Below are 25,221 nucleotides of genomic sequence, written 5' to 3' on the forward strand. Positions count from 1 at the left end.
TAAAATATGATATGGCTAGTGGAGGAATACTTGCAGAGTATATGTGAAATTTTGGACTAAAATAAAATTGTCCAAATTCCACTAACTATATAAAGAAATCAGAAACACTATTAGATGCATCTTTTGAATTTTAGATCAAAATTTTGATCTTAAAATTCTCTCCTCCATGGCCGAGCCTTCTTGCTTTCATTTCTTTTGTTTTGGTGTTAAAATTACTTTTAAACACAAATTTGTAAAGGATTCACACATACTAGCTCGGAAAGTGTTTCAGAAGGGTCAGCCCCCACTCGTTACGCTTAGAAAGCTTTAGATATACCTTAGGAAGGTTCACTTCATTGGAAGATAACAAATATTCACACATCTAGTTTAAAGAACTCATTTTAGTTGATCCTCTGACATACTTTAAAGTTGACCGAATTTTGCGTGTTATGTATGTTCGGCGACTCCTTGTTTTCGACCCCATCATCAACACACCCTGCTGTTTTGACCGAGAGATGAAGAAGATGATGATGGGAGGAAGAGGGGGAGGGGGGAAATGAGACGAAGATGAGAGTAGGTTTTTTTTTTTTTTTTTTTTTTTTTTTTTTACATAGGAGATAAAGTGACATATTACCTTTAGATTATTTTTGAATTTTCCATCTATCATTCTTCAGTTAAACTTAACGATAGATATTAACAGAAGTAGATAATTGTCATTTGAAACATTTGGATACACGTTGTATTTGGGGCGAACTTCAGGTGAGAGGATGTCATTCGGCCCATATTCTATAACTCAATTGAAGAAAAAAAAAAAAAAAAAAAAGCTGCCAAGGAACATCTCATATTTTAGAACACATGACAAGCTTAGCGTTAGTATTAATCATAATTTATATTGAAATTTTGAATCATTATTTGCTATCTAAAGATTTTAATCCAATGGTGAATGATGTGCTATTACGTTACCGGTGGTGTAACGAAGCCATTCTCCCATGTAAATCCATAAATCCCTAAAATACATTCTTGTCGATATGAAAAACCACCTGCCTATAAATACTTCAACATCTTCGCTTTAACTTGGCCAACTTTGTTTTCTTCGTCGCTCTCTTTACCCAATTCTGGAAATGGCGGCCACTACTGGTTCTTCGATCTCCATGCGCTCTCGCCTGGTACTTTCCCTAATTATTATTATTATTATTATTATTTTTTTGGTTCTGCTCATTTTGAAGTCATTTCTGCTTATTAAGCCATTTCAAAGCTGCGGTTTTTCATTTTTGTTGAGATTTGATCAATTTAGCTGTTATGTGTAAAAACCTCGTATGGGTTAATATGTTTGCTGTAGTATCAGTTGTTTCTCATCTGGGTACTCCATAATCTCAAATTAAGTGTGATATGCATGTTAAATGATTATCTTCTTAGGAAATAATTGGTCTTTACCTCTCTGGAGAATCGGAAATTATTTTTCTGAATAATTGAATTTGTGTTGTTTTATTTAGATTTTCACAGCTTCATAACATGTAAATATGATCACTACCCTAGAAAAAATAAAATGAATTAGTAAAGATGATTATTTTAATGGGTACATGTCATTGTTAATTCATTACTGGTTTGAATTTGTTGAATGGTATATTTTTTATTACAAAGTTTAATTACACTATTGGATTGGTCTCCTAGTAATTCTTTGTATCAATTCCATCGTTAATGTCTTTTCATTGAACAATTGGGACAGGCAACAAGCAGGATATCTGGTGTGAAGTTGGCTTCACTTTCTAGTCAAGGAAGAAGCAGCCTTTCATTTCAGTTGCGTCCACTGCCTTCTCGCTTGCAGATTTCCTGTGCTGTATGTTTCTCCTTATCCTTGATTTTTTTACTTGTCTTTTATGGGTGCTGAATTAGTTTTGTACAAGAGATTAATTTTGGACATAATTTTGCATAATATGAATTGTGGATTGTTTTCTTTATGTAATTTCATAATTTGATTGTTGGTTCCGTCCTAGCTTATGGTGATCACAAGGAGCATCTTAAATATATTTGATTCCAATCATGCTGTTAATTCTCAAATCTTTTCGATGGTATCATAGTATGTTATCTAAATATCTTCAAATCGCCACTGGTTTGTTTCTCTTGTTAGATCCACCAACCTTAGAAACTTTTTTTCTGGTTCTTTTACCCACCATATGTGGATACTCGTTCATCTCAATGTTTCAAAACCCTTGTGATTCTTATTTGAATATCAAGTTCTCAGTATTCACATGTGGCATTTAGTTTCTTGTTTATAAACAAAAACATTGACATGTATATTCATTGCCATTGAACAGGCCAAACCAGAGACAGTGGATAAGGTGTGCAAAATAGTAAAGAAACAACTGGCGCTACCGGAGGACTCTTTAGTTGCTGGTGATTCAAAATTTGCTGAGCTCGGAGCTGATTCTCTTGATACGGTAACTAATTATTATCCATGAAGTTTCTGCATGTTAACTTATGCCCCGAACTCTGTGTTATAGTGGTTTCTGCAAAAAGTTTTGCCTTTTGATACATATTCCATGTATTATATTGCCTTTGGATTGGTCAACAGTGTATTTTTGGGCGTTTTGTGCTGTAACTTGATCCAATTCAACCACTTTTTAGGTTGAGATTGTGATGGGACTTGAGGAGGAATTTGGTATCAGCGTGGAGGAGGATAGCGCACAGACCATTGCAACTGTTCAGGATGCCGCAGATCTTATTGAGAAGCTCATTGAGAACAACGGAGCTTAGAATAAATTATTAGTTGAAAGAGGCTCTCGTAGATGAAGTAATTTGCAATTTTGTGAACTCGTGTTCTTTGTTAATTGAATCTAAATTCAGGAGTTAGGTTGGGATTTTACTTAAATTATGAAGCTGTGCTTAGAGTTGAAACCTGCTTTTGCTAATATTTACATGCCTACTGTCAAGAAGATCAGTTATGCAGAGTTCTCATTTTTTTTTGTTTTTATAGATGTCACTCTTCCTAATTTAGTTATTCAGGACCATCTAATCAAATACTAATTACACATTAAAAATATAATATTATTTAAAAATAATTTGGCTGTGTTTGATATGGTATTTAGAATAGTATTTTTGAAAAAATTGAATTGAATTGTTATTACGAGGATATGATTTGAATTTGAAAATATGTTCGGTAAATTTTTTAAAACCATTTTTAAAAATATTTAGATTATTTTTTAATCTTTAATATTTGTTAATTTAGTTAAACATTTTTTACCATTAAACTTTTGAAATTAATAAAATTACTTTCACCCACCCATTAAATGTCGACAACCGGTCATTATCGTTAGATGAAAGTATTTGGAATGACGCATGATTGATTGGATCTAGCTGGTAGTACATTGATCTGGTATTTTCTGACCGACCATATCTAAGCCGTCGTTGACGATCAGATATGGCCAGATTTGGTCGTTAACAGTTAGATCTTTGGCCATAGATTTGGTCAGAAAAGACTAGACCAACGCACGATCAATCACATCCAGCCGATTGTGCTCTATTCTGACAAATTCTGACCGCCTTCTGACATTGGTGGTCGATTGCCAGGAATATGTGGGTGAGTGGGAGTATTTTTGTCAATTTATGAACTTTTATTGTTAAAGGTATTTTGTTAAATTAACAAACTTAAGAAGTTAAAAAAATCTAAACCTTTTGAGTCAATAGAATAAAATTAGATTTTGAGAATATTGAAACAAATATATATTTTGAATAAGATTAAATAGAATAGTATTTTGAATAATAAAACAAACACAGCCAAAATATTTGAAGGCAACTCTAGCACTGCAGATTCTAAATTCCAGCTTTTCCCAGTTCAAGTTGTAGCATCAGACTGGCGATTTTGACCATTTGAGATTTGACCAAATTAAGGACAGTAAGACAATGTACAGCCAAGTTACTAAATCCAGAGGGCATAGAAAGTAGATAAGACCTGGAAATGGCATTCAGACACAATGATATCAATTGCACAAATGACTCCTACTATTTTAAGGCTTTCAAGAACTTTTCAAGCCTCATTTATTAATTAGTAATTACACATTTAGAAAAATCAATAAAAACCATAGCTGAGAGACCCGGAACTGATGCATAGCACAAATAATAGAGTCGGGCACCATGATATATAATAGGACATCCAAGACCTAATCTACATTATAAGATTTGTGATTGCCAAAAGCAACATAAGTACATACAAAGTTAATGAAGCATCTCTTCAATCCAGGCATTTTGCCTTTAAGATCTACTTACTTCTATTTACAGACTCTAATAACCTGATTGTCTCATGATTCAAAAAGTTGCTTCTGCATCATTCCCAGTCTCCATCAAAAAATCCAGCATCTTTCATCTCTGAGTAATATACATTCTCCAAATGCAAATCTTCCTCCTACATTGTCAAGAGTAGAACCAACAATCATGATCATACTAATACATTGTAAGTTGATTTCAAAAAAGTGCTGAACAACATGGATGACCACAAATCCAAAAAGAATCAAAGTTTAAAAAAGAAAAAAAATTGCAATTTAGCATGATGTTTATTACCTGGAAAAAGTCCGCCAAGAATGTTAAGTAGATAAGAGGAAGATAGAAGGCATGATAACAAACAATTGTGGCACCATACAACCTGTAAAAGATTTTACACATTAATAAGGCCATCTGATATGTTTCTATTGTATCAAAAAAAAAATTTTTTTTTTTAATAAATATTAAGCAGAGTTACCAGAATCCAAAACTAGCTCCATTCCCAAGAAGCCCGCAAGCAAACAGTGACATCGCATTCAAGGTAAACATGATAATGATATACTTGTAGAATGCAGGTCTTGCTGCATAAAAGGGAGACACCACGAACATATGTGGGCATTAGATTGGCATATGAAAATCGAAACATGCATCTATATAACATACTTACCAGGTAATCTTTCTCTCCACTTAGAGTGGTACATGAACAATATGAGGCCATACACTGCAGTAAGCACTAGCCTATGGACAACCCACAAACCCCATTTCACATGGTGAGGATGATCAGAGCTGTCAATGAAAAGAGGGACCCCGAACCCGAAAAGGTAAATTGCCTGAAAGAGAAATTGTGTGAATAAAAAGATCACTTCCAGGGTAAATTATATCAATGCATCAATAAAATAATTATTAGATGAAAAAGAAAAGTTTTAACTTTGTTTCTTCAACCAAAAAACATAAAATAAAATAAAAAGGTTCAGCACGTATGCATCATACATACAACCCAATATGCTTAGGATTTCCATGAGGCCCAACAATCTGGACCCTGGGATATTAAAGCGTATGCACTTAGTACAGCCTAATGATAAAAGAAGTCATCATATTTCTTCTACTGTATCCCTATGGTCAGCAATAGATAAATCTTGGTACAAGAAAGGTGAAATGGTTTGGAGTAAAAGAAATACCTTCAGAAGTATATCCAACCCTAAAATGAGTCCTGAGACAACAAAAGTCCGTGTTAAGGCTTCCGACCCACTGGCATAATTCCCTTGGAATAAAAAGGCCAGCAAGCTTACTTCCAAAAACAGCATTCCAGATGTTGTAAACAAAGATAAGATATTCCATGGAACTTCCTTCCCAGCAGTGCACTCCCATGCCTGCATCAGCAAAGAAAATTTAAGCAGAAGGTATAGACTATAAAGCACTCCAGCATCAAACTCAAATAATAAACTTTCAACCAGCCATGGGATTTAGCATCCTTAGAGCATGTAAGACCAATTTACATTAATCTTAACTGAGACAATAGGCCGAGAAAATGGGCACTGACTAGGCCAGTCTCATTTTTCAAGACACATAATAAGCAGACACACACTAGACAAACAAAGTCTATTAATATTAACACTTCCCTCTTATCCTATCAGCAGATTGAATGAAAACATAATGACATGCTGAATATATTTCAAAATGGAAAAGCAACTATATTGTTTAAAACAGAATTGGACATCAAGCAAGATAAGAGCACACAAAAGCTAGAAATTCCCTGCAAATGCAATTCAAAAGTGTAACCATTCCTGATTTCTCAAGTCTCTCCATCAAACAAAATAAAGCTCACAACTCGAATCTTAAGCATACAAGTTCCAAAATGTTATTTTATTTAACTGAGGCAAATACAAAAAAGTTTCAATATTTGATATATAAAATACATAAACCCACAGAGTGAAAAAGAAAATGTGGAAACGTGATTGAAACCTACGAACCTGAAAGCAACACCAAGCCAGATTGAGCAAGCTAACAATCCAAAGACAGCCATAATAAGCAATCATAATAGAGGATCGCCCATTGGATAATTTAAAGAAGCTCCTTTTGGCTTGAAACGCCAAGTAGAGTACAAATAGAAGCGAAGATACAATCAAAAAGACGTTGTGTAAGAACCCATGACACTGAAATAGCCAATTGTAGAGTTGTGGGCCAAGAACCGGACCGTGTTGGAAAGTTGAAGAAGAATTGGAATTAGGGTTTTGTAATTGAGTAATTGCAGAAATTGGGAGTTTTGAAATTTCCTCAAGAGCTCGCATTTTTGCGATTGATCACAGAAAACCTAATCCTTGAAGAGTTGGTGAACAAACTGTCTTTCAGATTATAAACGGAATGGTTTGTATTTTGAGTTTAAGAACGACACGTCGTTTAATAGTGAACCACAAGCACTTAATTTTATTTTAATATAATTTTATTACATTATTAAAGTTTAAGTTAAGAATAAAAACCCACGATGGACAATTTGACAGTTTGTGTATAGTATATAAGTAAACTTAGAGAGTTAGTTTGAGGTGTTTGAACATTTGATTATTATATTTATAAAATTAGGATTTCAATTTTATATATAAGATTATTGATTATATAATATTATCATTTTAATTAATGTTTTATCTTAACGACGGCCGAATTATTTCTTTTTTCTTTCTCTATATTAAAATAGAAGTTAAATCCTATTCATGTCTTATATTCAGGAGTTTCAATTTGGAGAGTTCTTTAGGTTTTGCAACGGCCTTAATTTGATTAGAGTGAAACAATGGGCGAAATGCCATGGTTCTTGGCCAAAGATTCACTTTTATGTTTCCTCTTATCCTTTATGAATCTATGATCCTTATCACAAAGGACAATACATTGTTTATCCTCATAACATAACAGCCAATTTTTGTTCTTGATTAAAAGTACAGTAAATTGGGTAATCACTTGATTTGTGATCGGATGATAAGACTTTAAATTATTTTAGAGGTCTTGTATTTGAGTTTCATTAAATGCAAAGTGTTTAATAAATCTCGTAGAGTTGAGATTCACATAAACTAGTTCACATATCTTGGTCAAAAAAAAAATATATATAAATATAATTGGGTGATTTCGAAGCCTTTAGTCATGAGGTAGATTAATAGTAGTTTTTATCTATTTATTTTATTTTATTTATTTATTTATGGGGAAACAACTTACACCTACCCAAGGTTGGAGAAACGACAGATTGGTACCCAAAATGTTTTAAAAAGACAAATAGGTACCTTCCATTAGGGAAAAGACTAGGATGCCCTTTGAGAAATATTAGTCTATTTTTTTAATTACTTTTAGTCCCCTTAAGTTTATTAATTCCATTAAATACCCCCAGAAAAAAGTTTAAAAATTAACAAAAACACCCCCACTCACCCATACTTGCCAGATTCCGACGGCCACCACCAGAAATGGCCAGTATTTCACCTATTTGGCCTTTTTCGGGCAGATCTACAGTGGATTTGGTCGAAAAATGTTAGATCTAGCCTGAAAGTGACGGCCAAAGATGTGGCCAACGTTGACAGTCAACGACGGCCACATCTTTGGCCGTCGCTGACTGCCAAAGATGGAGTGTTGCGGTCATCGACGGCTAGATCTGGCCTTTTCCGGCTATATCCGTGATGGATCTGGCCGAAAAAAGGCTAGATCGGTGAACTACTGGCCATTTTCGGTGATGGCGTAGACCGTTGTAATAGATTCCGGCTACCACTGATGGTGGCTGTCAGAATCTGGCAAGTATGGGTGGATGGGGGTGTTTTTGTTAATTTTTAAACTTTTTTTTGGGGGTATTTGATGGAATTAATAAACTTAACGGGTCTAAAAATAATTAAAAAAATAAACTAATTTTCTGAAAGGGCATTCTAGTCTTTTCTCTAATGAAAGATACTTGTTTGTCTTTTTAAAATCTTTTGAGTACCAATCTATCGTTTCTCCAAATCTGCCTTTATTTATAGGATGTGGCTTAAAGAGCAGTGCTAGGGAGGGACACTCCCTAAGACTCGCTCTCTCACTCTCACTTTCAAGTTTCAAGTTAGGACATCTGTCCACTCGAGAGTTGAGTGTACCAAAAGTTCATCTCTCTATTTTTTTAATCCAATGGTTTACATTGTATTACCAAATTGCCATTATAACAATATTTTGTCAAATATTTTCATCCATCTTTTGTGAGGTAGATTATAATATTAATTACATTTTTTATGATATTATTCTAATATTATTTTTATAATTAATATTGATATTGGTTAAACTTTGTAAAATTCATTGAATTAAAATATTATTTGCTTTATTACAGTGGTAATATAATGCAAGATATTGGATAACAAGAAAAAAGAAGAAGCTTTGCTACAGAGTGGACAGATGTCCTAACCTGAAAGAGAGTGAGCGTGTGTTAAGGAGCTTAAATAGAAAAAATAATTTTGTAGGAACTGAGAAGCATTTCCACTCCTCAATGGAAAAGCACCCATCATACCTTCGGAAGAACTTATGATATAAAAGCATTTGGGCAGGAAAAGGAAAACAATAATAATGAGCAGAGGAAGCAATAAAAAATAGTTACTCAAATTCCAACCTCTATAAAACATATTTGCACAAATGTAGTAAGTTCATTCATGTTTGCTTGATACTTGGTACCATACCAAGCAAACTTACACGCATAAAAAGGNTTGTATTACCAAATTGCCATTATAACAATATTTTGTCAAATATTTTCATCCATCTTTTGTGAGGTAGATTATAATATTAATTACATTTTTTATGATATTATTCTAATATTATTTTTATAATTAATATTGATATTGGTTAAACTTTGTAAAATTCATTGAATTAAAATATTATTTGCTTTATTACAGTAGTAATATAATGCAAGATATTGGATAACAAAAGAAAAAGCTTTGCTACAGAGTGGACAGATGTCCTAACCTGAAAGAGAGTGAGCGTGTGTTAAGGAGCTTAAATAGAAAAAATAATTTTGTAGGAACTGAGAAGTATTTCCACTGCTCAATGGAAAAGCACCCATCATACCTTTGGAAGAAGTACTTATGATATAAAAGCACTTGGGCAGGAAAAGGAAAACAATAATAATGAGCAGAGGAAGCAATAAAAAATAGTTACTCAAATTCCAACCTCTATAAAACATATTTGCACAAATGTAGTAAGTTCATTCATGTTTGCTTGATACTTGGTACCATACCAAGCAAACTTACACGCATAAAAGGTATATATATATATATATATATATAGAGAGAGAGAGAGAGAGAGAGAGAGAGAGAGAGAGAGAGAGAGGTTCTCACAAGATCAAATTAATTTTAATAAATATTAACCGCACATTAGAATTCCGACCCTTCCTGTGATTTCAAGTCTTGCTCAAGCCCTTTGCGAGTTGCAAGCCATAGTTTGCTCTCAAGGCCTAACTTCTTGAGCTCCGTAAGACCTCGTTCAACTGTAAATAACAAGAAACCATCATGAATAGTAATAATTTAACTTACAAATTATGCTGTATGCCAAGTGTAATGGTTTCACTATACCAAAAGAAGTGTTTATATTGTTTGTGTGTGAAGGTAACATTTCTTAATGTTATAGTCGTAGGAAGCAAAATTTTCATACGGAAATTTTGAAAGCATGATAAGAAAAACCTTTGATAACAATTTGAGGAATTGTTTCTGAATTTTAACAATCATAGACCTCAAGATCAGCTAGTTTAATAAGACTTTCTAACTTCTAGCAAAGAGTAGATGTCAGCTAGAACTACTTCGCATTCCAAGTAGACAATGTTAATTGGAAAATTTGTTTGTCAACAACAAGAAAGACAACTCTGCAGATTGTCGGGCTTGAAAGAAATAGTCTTTTTAAGTTGGGAAGAAGATTGTTGCGTATGTAAAAGCTGGTGTGTTGTGGCAAGAAATACAGAAAGAAAGAGAGAGGGAGTACCATCAACTGCATCATGGGAGCTGGAATAACAATTGCTGTGCTCGATCCAGAACTGCAGTTGATCATCTGCTATGTCTGGTTCCACCCCATGGTTTTTAGCTCTTCTCCAAAAATATGTAAGCCAAGCCTGCATGAGCATATCAAACAAGCATCCATGAAGTTATTAAGCATAAACACTGTCTTAAGACTTTTCATCCACAAAAACAGATTAAACTCGAAAAGATACAAGCTCAACACAGACCTCTTTTGCATGCCAAGAAACATGTAAAAGATCCCTACTTCTCCAATCATTTTACTTCGAAAAAAAATTATATGAGTTGTAGGTTCCCAGTACCAGTCCTAATCTAGACAGATCTATTTGATAACCTTTTACGTTACTACAACCCTTTTGTATTGTCTAATTCTTAAGATATATTACAGTAGCAAACATGACAGAAATGTAATGTATCTTTCTCCACAAGGACCATAATTTCACATAAGTTGCCTCGTAGGAAAAACTAGAGCCAATTTTTTATGCTTCTATAACATCACATTTTTTTTTTAACAATCAGGATATACCAATCGACATGCTTTGAGAATCAGAAGCCTGCTAATAACAAAAAGCTGGCAAAATGTACTTGCATTTGCACAGATGGGTGCTAAACGTCAGTTCACCAGTCATTTGACATAAGATCTTGTTGGAACATGAACAAATAGACTTTACTGATCATTACCTACACTATCAAGTCTACATTAGGATACTTCAAGGACCTTAACCAGCAAGATCATTGAAATTCCTTTAGTTTTACTGATTTGTAAAGCACTTGATATAAATTTTATAGAACTGCTTTCTAAGATACTCTTTAAGGGAAAGACCAGAGCTAGAGATCACAGGAATAGAAGCTACTCATAAGAGAGAAAATGTAAACGATCAATTTAATTTTTACCCAAGAAATTTCTGAAAAATTGGAGAAGAAAAATTATCCATACCTGCTTAAAGCGCGTATCTTCAGACTCCTCTTGACTCAATGCTGAAAATAAAGGTATATCCTTTTATAAGTTCATATAACCATCGTCCAAAGATAACACTTTATTGTGTAATATGAGAAAGAAAGTTGATAGTGGCTAGTAAATAAAATTATATAAAAGCGCATAGGAAAAATAAAAAACAGCAACCGTGCTACTAGACAAACTCAAGTACTTCTTACAGTGATTACTCCAACTGATTCTAAATCATAAAACATATGTGAAGACAACTGATAACAGTAAAAAAAATTTCTTAGATAATGATGAACTTACCAAATGCCTCAAACTGTCCCTCAGTTGGTAGTTTCACTTCATCTACACATGGAATTACAAGAGAAGAATGAAATTGTCAAGCCACCGGATTTGAGTTGTTAATCATGATAAAAGAAAAACATAGAATCAAAATCTAAGTAACTGCAAGCGGATTAATAGATTAACATCATCTTAGAAGAAAAGTATCCAAACCAGTATGCAGCTCCAAGCAAAGAAACCTTCGCTACAATTTCATAATACACTGTATATAATTCTAATATCCAAGGTATGCAAGTAAATTGATGGAGAATCTTTCCAGACTGTAATCATAGCAATGGGCTAACTTATGAGAGAAATAGAAGTTAAGACAGATAGTTAATCCATACCAAGTTTCAGCTGATTTGGGTGTCGATGGAGTGCCATGGCAAGTGCTACGGCATCCTCTACCTTCATAAAATGATTTCATCAAGAACTAGTTAGAAGGAACAACTCGTTAATATATATCAAATCACATCAATTGCATCTTGTCATTCCTTTAACTGCTTTTTTAAAAATGAGCTCTGGAGCAAGATTCATATTTCAGAAAAGCATATATAACTCTCCTTGGTTGACTGAGAGAAGAGACAAAATCGCATGTGATAAAAGAATCAATACACAAAAAATATGTGTCGGACACTGCATTAAGTCAAAGCATGAATGGCAACACAAAACAGAGTATTTATGCCCTCATCATCTGAAAGATTTCCAAGAGACTACAGCTAAATGCATAATGGCATCAATGGAAAGACATATGATCCGATATTCCTATACATTAATGTCTACAGTGTTTTCAAATGCAAGGATAAGACGGAAACCTTTAATGAGGCCAGTTCCCGCAGACCTTTCTCCACTAAAAGCATACTTTCAATATTTCCTTCTACAGACTGTTCTTTCAAGTCCTGTGGAATTTTTTCTCTTTCCTCTGCATTACTGGCCTCTGCTCAGCAAGGAAACAAAAGAAAGAATGTAAGTATACCTGAGGTCTTCACAATCCTATTACTGCCACCCCCACCCCCACCCCCTTGGAAAGGAACAAAGGTACTAAAAAAAATTAAATTGCATATATCTGGAGCAATTCTTACCTGATGACTTTTCCTCTTTAGCTCTTTGCCCAGCAGCCATTACAACTTCATCAGGAAGAGGTGCAAATGAAGACCAGTATTCATACTTCTCACTAGCAAAGTCCGCAAGGATGCCTGTCAAGAAATTGTATTGACCTTAAAACAAGTTGTAAAAGAAAATTTTAGTCGTCCAAAGCAATCCAACTTATTAATACTCGTATGTGATATATGTTAGAAGTTGAATTTGTCTCACATCGCCTCAATAGTGGGTTGTTATGGTGTACATAAGTGATTGAGCTCTCTCCTCCCTTGAACTAGCGTTTGGGAGTGAGTTCTATCTAAGCCCACTTTATCAATATAAACAATTGTATGTTACCACCCATGTAAAGCAATAGGTGTCCAGATTTGTTTTCCCTCCACTGAAATTTTGATTCTCTCTAGACACCTAGTCCACAATTGTATCTCCAAACTTTTTTACTAATCTAATCAAAGTGTAAATTTTCTTAATTAAAAGGAAAAAAAAAAAAAAAAAAAAAGGTAAGTGAGACTCAGATACTCCAAAATCCAGACTCACAAGACCGTTAATTTGCACGGACTCAGACATCGGCAATATTTAAAAGAGCTTTTAACTGGAAATAATTTTGAAAGTGAAGTCTTCAGAATAAGTTCAACCATATTTTTAAGGACATGGTTAGTTTATTATCATTTCATCCAAAAGGGAAATCTGGAAGCTTCTAACAACTTCAAATGAACTCATTCCACTTTCTCAACTTACTGCTAATACACAGAATATTACTATCATGGTAGCATGTTTCCTTCATTACTAAATTAGGTGTTGTTGAAAGCAACTTCCGGGAGAAATGGCTTCCAATTCCTTTGGAATGAACTTTTAGCTTAGAACTAGTCATGTACCAGAGGCATGTGAGAGGCAGTGTGAATATGCGTGCACACTTAGAATTGGTCAACAAGTAGGAACCTGATTTTAAGCTCTCAGCTTTTCTGAAGTTGAATATACTATACAATGTTGATATCATTGAGCTCAGACAATAATTCAGTTCAATCCAAAATTGAAGATATATAGGTCTGTGGAACTAAATGGGAACATTAAATTGGTATCAACCAAAGCTAGCATATGACTTATGCATGTACCTAATGTAATATTCTGTGTATAGACAAACAAATAAGCAACACATGTAAAACACATATCTAAAAGATTAGAAATTTTGAGAAAATGAATATACCGTGTTGAACACATAAATTCCAATAGCGGGCAAGCCAACACCTCTTTAAAACCACCTCTTCCTAATATATGAACTAGATATCACAAAACTATGACATAAAGAAGTACAAGAATGAAACGAAATTAGACATGCTATATTGGAGTAATATCAAAACCATCTCTTCCTGCGTCAGTGTCAGTCTCTGAGTCATGGCCCGTAGTGATCTAATTTCATCCTCAGCATCACGGAGCTGCTCCAGAGCATATGTTGCCTCACTCCTAGCATTCTAACACAATTCAATAACTTTACTGTAAGTACAGTGATAAATTGGTATGAAACATCAAATAATGGGGAAAATTGAAATAAAAGGAAAACCATACAATGTTACCACCATGAGTCTGCACAGCAGCTTTCGAACCAGCCTGTAAAAAGAAACCATGTTGGCAAGCCATTCTCAAGTGTAACTTCAACATGAACATATAAATTACAAATAATAATGCATTAGTAATCATATATCTGGACATATGATTCTTGAGCTTGATTCACAACACATGCATATAGGTTCGCACTATTAAATATACATTGACTCACTAAAAATATACTTGAGCATACTGAAACATGTTAAGAGCAGATTTTAGCTGAGTATAAATCTTATGTTAACTATTTCACTAACGTTACACCTTCTCCAAGAGTAGCAACCTTAAAAATAAACTAAATAAATGATAATATGAAAATCAAAGGAACTAAACTGTTGAAATAGAACCCATCAATGAAAATTTGAGGCATAGAAAAACCACAAACCAAAAAATGAAGGCCTTGACTGTAACACAGAGTTTGAAAGTATTAGGAAGGAATACCCTTATTCTTTGGAAATAACGTAATTACTTCTGGAATTATAAGTGATTAATACCATTGCAAAATTATTAAAAAAATATGCTAAACCTTTTCTTCAGTCTGCTTCCATTTTAAAGCAACAATGGAACATACCACTTAGGAGCCTTGTTACCATCATGAATTTAAAAACTCAATTACCCACACTTTCAGCAAAGACTATTTTAATGGAACAAATAAAACCATATATCCCACTAAACACAGTAAAGAAGTTAAGGGCGTGTTCTTTTATTAATTTTGTGTATTTATTTCCTATATTTTTGAAAATATTAAAAATGATTGGGAAAGACCCAAAAAAAAAAAAAAAAAAAAACACATTTGACATGTTTATTTGAAAATATAGAAAAAGAAGAATGAAAAATACAAAATTTATTACTTCCATAACTGATGAAAGCCCTTTCAAATTATCACTTATTTTGTTCGAAGAACTTGTATTAAATATGTCAATCATTAGTTTCCGTTTATAATTTTTGCTAAATATCTTATTTTGAAAGCAAAATTTTGGTTGGAAGTAATAAATAGAAGTGAAAAGAAAAACAAAATAAATGATTTTTTAATTCAATAGCAGGCATTGTCTTCTCTGTTCTCTCTGCAGGCCACCAAACTCTCCCTTTTTGCCGGATACAATTTTACAAAACAATATACGAACGCAGATTTTATGATTTCCTATGCAATAAAATGAAAATAAAACAGACAAAAAGGTATCCGAACAGACCCTAAGGAATTTCAGTTTTACATAAAAAGATTACCTGTGTCTCAAGCAGCCGAGCTCTTGCCTCTGCTTCCTCGCATCTCTCCTCTGCATGTTGAAGCTGAGGAGGTACAAATCAGTTATATCAGGATGGACTGCCAAAACATTATAAAAAATTAAGCACCAATATTACTCCACGAAAAAATAATATTTTCTGCCATTCCGGATAGCATCTTTTATTGACTGAGTTACTGAATGGTGCTGCAACAGGAATATCAACATTACTACTCTTTTTGAGTATGTCTATTCATTTGGAGATAATTGTTGCAACACCTTCACTCAGTTCTTCAAGACACAAAGGACAAAATTAACGTCCACAAGCAAAATATGATTCTTCTTAACAATTTAACTTTTTATACAACCAAACCAAATTCAAACACTTGCACAATAATATCAACTAGAAAATAAAAATGGAATCACCTTTTGAAGTAAACTTTCATTTTCTCCCTGTAGAATATCCACCTGCCAAAAAATTTCAGACCTCATTAGTGCAATATTCTAAAAAATTATACTATTCTCAGGGCTCCCGAATGCAAAACCTGTTAAGTAAAATATGCGGGGTATCAAATTAAATTAAATAAAAATAATCTTAAAAAGGAAGAGATAAAGATTGAAATTCTGTGAGCAACTACATAATACTATAATTAAAGAACCAGCAAACTTTGAACCTATTAAGCCCATATTCTATAAGTTGAAAAGGGCATACCTCATCTTCTAGGGCAGAAGCAGAATGCTCAGGAAAAGCTTCCTTCAAATTTGTACTTCCAAAATCTATTGAATATCTGCTTATTGACAAACCACGAAAAAGTATAGATAGAAAAAGTATTTACTAAAATGCCTAAAGAACCCAAACTGGAGATCATGTGTAATTAAAATCAGCTAGAACATCTTAACCTTTAATATTACATGAATTGCAACTAATAACAGGAAACTGTGGCTATCACTTACAGAAAAAGAAGTATATTATTACATGCATAATTATTAACCGAGGAACAGCACTGCCCTTAAAGGTTATATTAATAAAATATGAAGACATGGACTGCTCATATCTGTAGCTAAAGAATCCCAAACAAATGTATGGATTCTTTACAGAATGTATTCTTTCTGAAAACATTACTCTAGCATTTATGAATAGAATATCTTATGAAGCAAAATTAGTAACTTCAAATTGAGGGAAAAATACTAATTACTTTTATTTTTTTATCATATTATCTAAACTTCAATAAAAAGATGAAGGGAAAAATCAACATGATGCATAAATATTAGTGAAAACCAAAACATTACTAGATTCAAACCTTACCCAAAGGAAAAGGGATATAATGATGTTAACAATATAATCACTCTTGTAAAATTAAAAAAAAGTTTAGAACAACAAGATACCTTTTAACCCTTTGGTTATCCTCAGGTACATTGTTGGTGCCAGAAGGGATTGTTTTGACTTTGGAAGGAGATTGATCAATGGAATTGGTTGATTGAGATGATTGACTAGTCATTGTGGAATGTGCAGGTAGAGGTTGTTCTACAGAGTTGATGGACTCCAATGGTCGTTCAACTGAATGAGCCAGTGATGGTTGTTCCACAGAATTCATGGATAAATATGATTGTGCACTTGATGTTGAATGTGCGGCAGCATGTTCTTCTTGATTGGTGCCAACAGACTAGTAGAAACAACACAAATCTGAAAGTAAGATTTACTCTAGTAATGTGAACTTCTAAAAAGTTAAAAGACAATCTAAAAATTGTACAAGAAGCCAACTCCAGGAACACACCAAGTGCCAGTTCCACATCATTCATAGAAATGTTCATGAAAGCACGTAGTAGTTAAATGATAAACATTGGATACTAAGTAAACAAAGGTGGTCATAGAATCCTAAATTGACCAACTTCAGATTATACAGTATCCTAATTTTGCCAATGCTAAATTATCATAATGCTGTGCACATGGCCTTAGAAAAACAAGATTTTTGAATTTGACCAATAGACCGGACAACATTGATATATATCATGTACTTGAATTGCTTATTGACACCACATTATCCTACAAGCTTCTGGTATAAGAATTATTAACTATTAAACTGTCATAGATCCAAATTTAAAATATAACTCAGGAAAGCCTTAAGCTACAGCTACTGTATTTCTGTTCCAAGAATTCATGTAATAAGGGTCAATAGATGGATTCTCATAGAAACAGTTTAAATTTCCCGAAATTATTCTTTTGTAATAGTAACTTGACAGAACACAAATTAAACAAGAATAGAGTCTCTACCGTAGGAGAAGGCGACCACACTGCCGTTCCACCAGCATGACCAATGCTTTCCTTGCCACTTGCCAAGCTAGAAGCATAAGAGTGGTTATCATCATTATTTTCATCCAACACTTGGTTTGCTACCATATGTGCATGTTTTTGAGCTACAGTTCTGCTCTGCAGTTTATAACATAAGAGAACATATGACCATTTTTATGCTCATGAAATCATTTTCCGTGCATGCAAAAACATAAGTTTTAAAACACAATAAAAACTAGTAGAAGAATCAAGATGATAAAAGAAAAAAAAAAATAGTTCAATAAACATGTTTTTATGTAGTATTTCTACATTTCTGACCAGAACACTTTTGTTCTATGGTGCACCTTGATCAATGGGATTCGCTACAACTACTTCCAAACTCCAAAGTCATTGACTAGCATCACTATGGATGAAACTGTATACTTTATTTATAAAGCATAATCTTTTCAGCTTCAAGCCTTCAACTTCTATATTTATTTGAATCACAGGCTCTCAAATTCATGAAAGCAAAGTTATGCATATTATAACAGCCCACCCCCCCACCACCAATAAAGAAAAAAGGCATAACAAACATAATTCAAGCTAAGAATCCATATCAACATTTATAGACATTTACCACAGGAGAGGGTGACCGTAGTGCCCTTCCACCAGTAAGTCCAATTCTTGTCGTGCNCCAAACTCCAAAGTCATTGACTAGCATCACCATGGATGAAACTGTATATTTTATTTATAAAGCATAATCTTTTCAGCTTCAAGCCTTCAACTTTTATATTTATTTGCATCACAGGCTCTCAAATTCATGAAAGCAAAGTTATGCATATTATAACAGCCCACCCCCCCACCACCAATAAAAAAAAAAGGCATAACAAACATAATTCAAGCTAAGAATCCATATCAACATTTATAGACATTTACCACAGGAGAGGGTGACCGTAGTGCCCTTCCACCAGTAAGTCCAATTCTTGTCGTGCTGCTCACCAAATTATAATCATACTTCTCATTATTTTCCCTGTTGATATGTTGGTTCATTATCTCCTCTTTAAGCTTTTGAGGTGTACTTTTGGTCTGCACTTCATTATTAAGTCAATATAAGAACCTATAAAGATGTGAAATTTCTATGCAAGCAATTGAAGTATAAAGGGGTTATAATGCCCTGCAATATAAGTTTTAGAATGAAAGGGTGATAACAAAACTTATGCAAATCGATTTAGTCTATTGGTCCACTTCAAATGACTTTATGAATTAAATTATAACAATACATCATCAACAAGCTTCAATATGAATTTGAAAGAATCATTACTATATAGGATAGGATTTTTTTTTATTTTTTATTATTTTTTTTAATCTTCAACCACAGTTCTTTGCATCACTAAAGTCTTGGATTAAATTGTATGTTGATTAATAATTATGTGTCTTCTGTAGCTTTATATACAGTTACTATGGTGAAGGTGATTGTGTGGATCTTCCACTAGTAAACTCAATGCTCTCAATGCCACTTATCTGGCTATAATCATAATCCACACATTATTTTCCTTAATTGTTTGGTTTCTAATCTCCTGCTTATTCTTTTGAGGTTTAGTCTGGGTATGCACCTTATCATGTAAGTTAACATGGAAACTTATACGAATATGGTATTAATTTCAACACATGCAGACTAAAGGAGCATAAAGGGGTGAAAAATGTGCAGTGATTTAAACTTTAAAATAGTGATAAAAAAGTTTATAATGATATGTGGATCCATTTGATCCATAGCACCAATGTTACAGGGCCAAAAAAGTTCATCACAAAAGAGATTCTCACATAAAATATTCAATACCGATGTAATACTATCTTCACTCTTAAATTTAATTATTTGAGGTTGAACTTTATTTCTTTTCATCACAAGACTCTGGTATTCAAAAAATATTGTTTGCTAACTGAAATTTATGCTTCCTCAACAACATTAGCTTATCAAACATAATATAAGCCAATAATCTAAATTAATATTCACATACAGTTGCCATAGGTATGGGTGACCACAAAGGTGTGGGCGACTGCTTAGACTTTCCACCAGCAACCCCAATACTTCCTTTACTGCTCAACCTACTATAATCATTGTCCTCATCATGATCTTCATTTGCTGCCTCTTGCTTAGAAATTTTGGACTGCACTTCATAGTGTAAATCAATGTAAGAGCATATATGCAAACAATATTGATTTCCAAGCATGCGACCTATAGGAGAATAAATGGTTAAAATGCAATACATATCAATTCCAGCATTAGTTCAGCCTATGAGTTCACTACTAAATCAAGTGATGTACATAAAATTATAACACGTTACATCACCAACCAGCTTATATGTAATTGTAACGATACCATAAGTACTATTAGTATAAAAGAACAATTTAACTTCAACTATACTTCTTTGCACTAGTAATAGTAGACTGAAAGATAATCAAAATTGCTTGTTGACTGAAATTTAGAAAATGCTTCGTGTACAAATAACCTTAGCAACACAGTATAAGAATCTAAATATATATTCATGATGGTTACCTTAGGAGGGGGTGACCGCAGGCCCCTTCTAGCGAATGCAGAAATTGGCGGACTGTTGTTGTCATCAGAGTCGTCATCCTCTATCACTTGTTTATGCCTTTGAGGTGTAGGTTTGGTCTGTACTTTACTATGTAAGTCAATATAAGAACCAATATGAATGTAATATCCATTTCCAGGCATGCAAACTAAATGAGCGCAAAGGGATTGAAACACTCATCAATGTAAACTTTAGAATTTAGTAGTGATTGTAAACCTCATAACAACATATGAATTAATTCAACCTAAAGGAGCCCACGTGTGTTCAATTGTAACAGAATGTATCCGTATTAAGCAATATTATGAATTACTAACCATTACTGAAATAGAGTCTTTCAGCTTCAACACTAGTTCTTTGAATCATTAAACTCCTGTATTGACTATATTTTTTGTCAATTGAAATGCATGCCTTTCTATAGGATTAGCTTAATAAACACAACAAAAAGCAAAGAATCTTAAGCAATATCTGTAACAGATACCATAGCAGGAGGTGCCCACATTGACCTTCTAGCAGCAAGTCCACTACTCGCTCCACCGCTCACCCTACTATAATCATAGTTCTCGTTATTGTCTTCATTGGTTGATTCTTGTCTATGCCTTTGAGGCGTAGTTTGGGTCTGCATTACATTTATTAAAGAAAAAAAGAACTATAATGTAATATAATTTTCAAGCAAGCATATTAAAAGAGCATAGAGGAATTAAAATGTACAGCCATGCAAATTTTAGAATTGGCACTCACTAAATCTCTGACAATATTTGAATTCATTCAATCTACTAGTCCAGTACTAAATGGGGCCTTGCATGTCAAATTATAATATAATGTATCACAAATATGTTTCAATGTGAATATAACAGTATTTTAACTGTTATTATATATAGTTACTATGTTTCTTTGAATTTCATCCCGAGACTGGTATCTACAGAATTGTTTGTGGAATAAAATTTCATTTTGCTTCATAAAATTAGCTTACAATAGTAAAAGCTAGGAATGCAGAACAATATTCGTAACAATTATAAATTTTAATTACCATAGGCAAGCGAGTTCGCATTGCTCTTCCCCCACCCAGCCCAATGTTCGCACTAGTGACCAAGCCATAATCATAGGCCTCACCATTGTCATCTTCAGCTGGTTGGTTCATCACCTGATTACGCCTTTGAGGCATGGGTCTGGTCTGCAGTCATTTTATCTTCAAATCAAGGGAAATTTCAGCCAAAAAACAACTATAATTTCTACAGGTAGAATTCATAACACATGGCTGATAGAAACACACTAAACATTGCATCTCTAAACTCTGTTCTTATTGCTTCATTTGAAGCTTTTTCTAATAATTTTTTTTTTAATTATTATTATCAAATTTATAAATTTCCCCTTGATGTGAGCCAAATTTCGAATCCAAGAGATCCAATCTTCGACAAACTTGAATCTTGAAACTGCTAACATTTTGCATTACATCTCAATCTGGTATAATTCTTATATTGAACTTTATAGTAATTTTTGCGAAATTTTGAATATCCATCTGATCTAAAAGAAATGTGCTAATTATTTTACCAAAGGAGACCGCGAGCCCGACTGCATTGCTCTACCACCAGTGACGGCAAGGCCAATGCCGCTATAATCATGAGAATGATCGTCTTCGTCGTCTTCGTCGTCATTCTCATGATGATCAGATGGTTTGTGTGCCATCACGGCAGCCAATCGTTGTGCCGCGGCTTTCGTTTGCGCTTTTCTCACATTCGACACGCCAGCTGATCCTGAGCGTGTGTGCCGGTGTGGCGACACTGGCGACGACGGCGCCGCTACGCTCTTTTGCCGCATGTACGCCGCCGGCCTCATTCTACGGTCCATAGCCAATTAATTAAACTTTGCAACTGAAAGGAAAGTGAAAGGAATTTGAAATACAAAGAATCGGTAAAATCAAATCACAACAAATGAAATGTGTTTTAATTTAATTTAATTTAATTATTATTATAATTTCTTTTGTTTTTGTTAGAGATGGATGAAAGATGATTATATGAGGAAAACGAAAGAAGGCGATCCGATGGTGAAGGCTCAAAGGAGGGAAAGAAATGAGGAGGTCTTTTAACGGTCTGAATCTTTGAAGATTCTACAACTATTCAGTATTGAGTATATAGGTCACTTTAATTGGAGTTATTGTAATTTATGTCTCGATTTTTCCTTAAATAATGAATTTCCCAACCTTGTTTTGAAAATAAACAAAAACACCCCTGTTCTTCGTTGGACTTGAATAAATTTGTCACCCAATCACAATATTTTACACTTTAACCCCCTCAAATGCAATTTCTTTAATTACAATTATTAAGTTTTGTCCTCTCATCAATTAAATACTATACTGTGACCCGCAAACATAATTCGTCGTGTGTGTTTGTATATATATAAAACACCCCTGTTCTTAGTTGAACTTGAATAAATTTGTCACCCAATCACAATATTTTACACTTTAACCCCCTCAAATGCAATTTCTTTAATTACAATTATTAAGTTTTGTCCTCTCATCAATTCAATACTATACTTTGACCCGCAAACATAATTCCTCTTGTTTCTCTCTCTCTCTCTCTCTCTCTCTCTCTCTATATATATATATATATATATAACAAAAACACCGATATTCTTAGTTGAACTTGAATAAATTTGTCACCCAATCACAATATTTTACACTGTAACCCCCTCAAGTGCAATCTTTAATTACAATTATTAAGTTTTGTCCTCTCATCAATTAAATACTATACTTTGACCCGCAAACATAATTCCTCGTGTGTGTGTCTATATATATAACAAAAACACCCCTGTTCTTAGTTTGAACTTGAATAAATTTGTCACCCAATCACAATATTTTACACTTTAACCCCCTCAAATGAAATTTCTTTAATTACAATTATTAAGTTCTGTCCTCTCATCAATTAAATACTATACTTTGACCCGCAAACATAATTCCTCATGTGTGTGTATGTTTATATATATAATTAATTTCACAGAATTATTATACTGACTTATGTGGCATCTGAGTTAAATGCGGCCACGTTGGACACTATAACATACCTTCCGTGAATGAACGGTCGTCAAACAATTATGAACGATTGTCCATATTTGATGGACAGCTGCACATTACAAATGGACGACCGTCCACCAGTCTGGACAAAATTTTGAACGAAAATAACAATGGACTCTCATCCATATTATATGGATATGAGTCCATTTCCTACGGATAGGCGTCCATCTCGAATGGTAGGCTGTCCACAATGACTTGCAATATTTTTAAAATGGGGAGGAATGATTTTTTAAAAGAATAAGAATGGATGCCCATTCCATGTTATATGGACGTACGACTATTTTTAATGGACGGCCATCTGTATCAGATGGATGACCATCCATTGAACAACGAGACAAATTTTTTTTTTTTAATTTCAATTTTTAGGGTTTAAAAATTTGCGATCCCAGAAAAAGTTTTAAAAAACAAAATAAGCAATAAATAAATGGACGGTTGTCCATTTTCTTGGGATTATTGAAAGAAAAAAGCTACATCCAACTCCAAGTTCTTCATCGAAAAATAACTGCATCTGCCGTTCTTCTTCTTCATTGAGGCCATCTGCCGTTCTTCTTGTAAGTTATTGTGTTTATTTTGTTTCTATTCATCATGTGAATTTTTATGATTTTATTGGTTGTGATTGATGATTTCGCTTGATTGAGCTGTAAGGTGGGTAGATGAATTATGTCAGTTTCAAATGTTAATTTGCATGTTACTTTCAAACACTTGTTTGGTGGATTCTCACTAGAATATGAGTAAGATTCGAATGAAATTCTGATAATTGATAAGGTGGGATTTGCTTGAATCTATTATATATGAAAGTGAACTAGTTTGTTTATATATGTACATATTTGGGTACCCAATTCAACACAAGTGAAAATAAAAGAAAACCTCGAGGGGTTAAATGAGATATTTAGTACTTGATTAGATCTTCATTTGCTTAGGATTCGATCCCATCAGCCACAAATTTGGCATATCAAACCATCAAAACAGTTAACTGTGTTGTAAATGACCTATCTGATGCTCTGTTCATAACAATTAAATTCCAAGATTGACATGATATATGTTCAAATCTTAATGAAGTTCTTGTTTTTTAAAGCCATTAATTTTTGAAAATTTTGCCTTCATGAATAGAAATTGAATTTGATACTATTTTCATATGTTGACAGTATTGGATTTCAAACACTCATATTTCTATAGATTGAAAGTAAATGAATATTTGAATTAGACTTTTTTTTTCAACTAGTTCAAGTTCAATTTCTACCCGTATCACTTGACTTACAATTTCCTCACCAGTTAGTTTTCTATTTCCTCCTATTGTAGGAATGTTTATGAATTAGTGACACTTAACATAGTTCAGGATCATGTGCAAGTTTTTTTTTTTTTTTAATTCACTGATTTGTGTTGTATGCACTGATTTGTTTTCAATGTGCTGTACGCACTGATTATGATGATGAATTTTTTATTTATACAAATTTTAGAATAAAGCAGAAAATGGTAAGAGCAAAAAATACAACCATTCCTCATGGAGGCACATCGTCATTTGGAGTCCAATTTCGAGACTTGCAACCTAAAAAGCAATACAAGGAGATGGTGAAAAGAGATATTTGCCTTGGAAGAAGTTTGGATTTATAATTTATGACAAGTTTGGGTTTATTTGATGAATTTAATGGTTGGATTTGTAATTTGAAATGGGAACAGTTGGTGAGTATTAGATATGATGGACATAAGAATTTGATCTATGAGTTTTTTAGTAGTTTGGAAGTTGTGGAGACGGATATTGATGATTTTCTGGCCTATACAATGTTTTTTAGATTAAAGAATCATAATTTTGTAGTGAGACCACAAGAGTTAGCAACCTAGATAGGATTTGATTTTGAAGGTTTGGATAACGTATCTAGAACATGGGATTCCAAG

The 25,221-nt window shown here is 33.5% G+C and overlaps 3 protein-coding genes across 3 annotated transcripts; 1 reads left to right on the forward strand and 2 right to left on the reverse strand.

Annotated features, from left to right (window-relative positions):
- Positions 1-988: 988 nt before the first annotated feature.
- Positions 989-2,946, forward strand: LOC116115978 (acyl carrier protein 1, chloroplastic-like). The gene is made up of 4 exons (XM_031402098.1): positions 989-1,145; positions 1,706-1,816; positions 2,295-2,417; positions 2,605-2,946. Exons 1-4 carry the CDS (start codon positions 1,101-1,103, stop codon positions 2,731-2,733), a joined length of 408 nt encoding a protein of 135 aa, XP_031257958.1. The 5' UTR covers positions 989-1,100; the 3' UTR covers positions 2,734-2,946.
- A 1,023-nt stretch (positions 2,947-3,969) lies between these two features.
- On the reverse strand, positions 3,970-6,598 carry LOC116115977 (protein CANDIDATE G-PROTEIN COUPLED RECEPTOR 2-like). The gene is made up of 6 exons (XM_031402097.1): positions 6,204-6,598; positions 5,412-5,603; positions 4,901-5,063; positions 4,712-4,814; positions 4,534-4,615; positions 3,970-4,378 (listed from the first exon to the last, which is right to left on the reverse strand). The coding sequence occupies exons 1-6, from the start codon at positions 6,519-6,521 to the stop codon at positions 4,301-4,303; spliced, it is 936 nt and encodes a 311-aa protein (XP_031257957.1). The 5' UTR covers positions 6,522-6,598; the 3' UTR covers positions 3,970-4,300.
- Positions 6,599-9,587: 2,989 nt separating this feature from the next.
- On the reverse strand, positions 9,588-22,152 carry LOC116115975 (coiled-coil domain-containing protein SCD2-like). The gene is made up of 21 exons (XM_031402096.1): positions 21,810-22,152; positions 21,289-21,432; positions 20,740-20,877; positions 20,225-20,341; positions 19,686-19,835; positions 18,607-18,756; positions 17,674-17,829; positions 16,788-17,065; positions 16,114-16,189; positions 15,828-15,869; positions 15,406-15,468; positions 14,146-14,187; positions 13,941-14,051; positions 13,787-13,847; positions 12,567-12,680; positions 12,300-12,421; positions 11,832-11,892; positions 11,467-11,508; positions 11,158-11,198; positions 10,189-10,315; positions 9,588-9,700 (listed from the first exon to the last, which is right to left on the reverse strand). Exons 1-21 carry the CDS (start codon positions 22,104-22,106, stop codon positions 9,588-9,590), a joined length of 2,445 nt encoding a protein of 814 aa, XP_031257956.1. The 5' UTR covers positions 22,107-22,152.
- Positions 22,153-25,221: the final 3,069 nt, after the last annotated feature.

The sequence above is a fragment of the Pistacia vera genome, unplaced genomic scaffold, assembly GCF_008641045.1.
Source record: "Pistacia vera cultivar Batoury unplaced genomic scaffold, PisVer_v2 Contig758, whole genome shotgun sequence".
Taxonomy (NCBI): domain Eukaryota; kingdom Viridiplantae; phylum Streptophyta; class Magnoliopsida; order Sapindales; family Anacardiaceae; genus Pistacia; species Pistacia vera.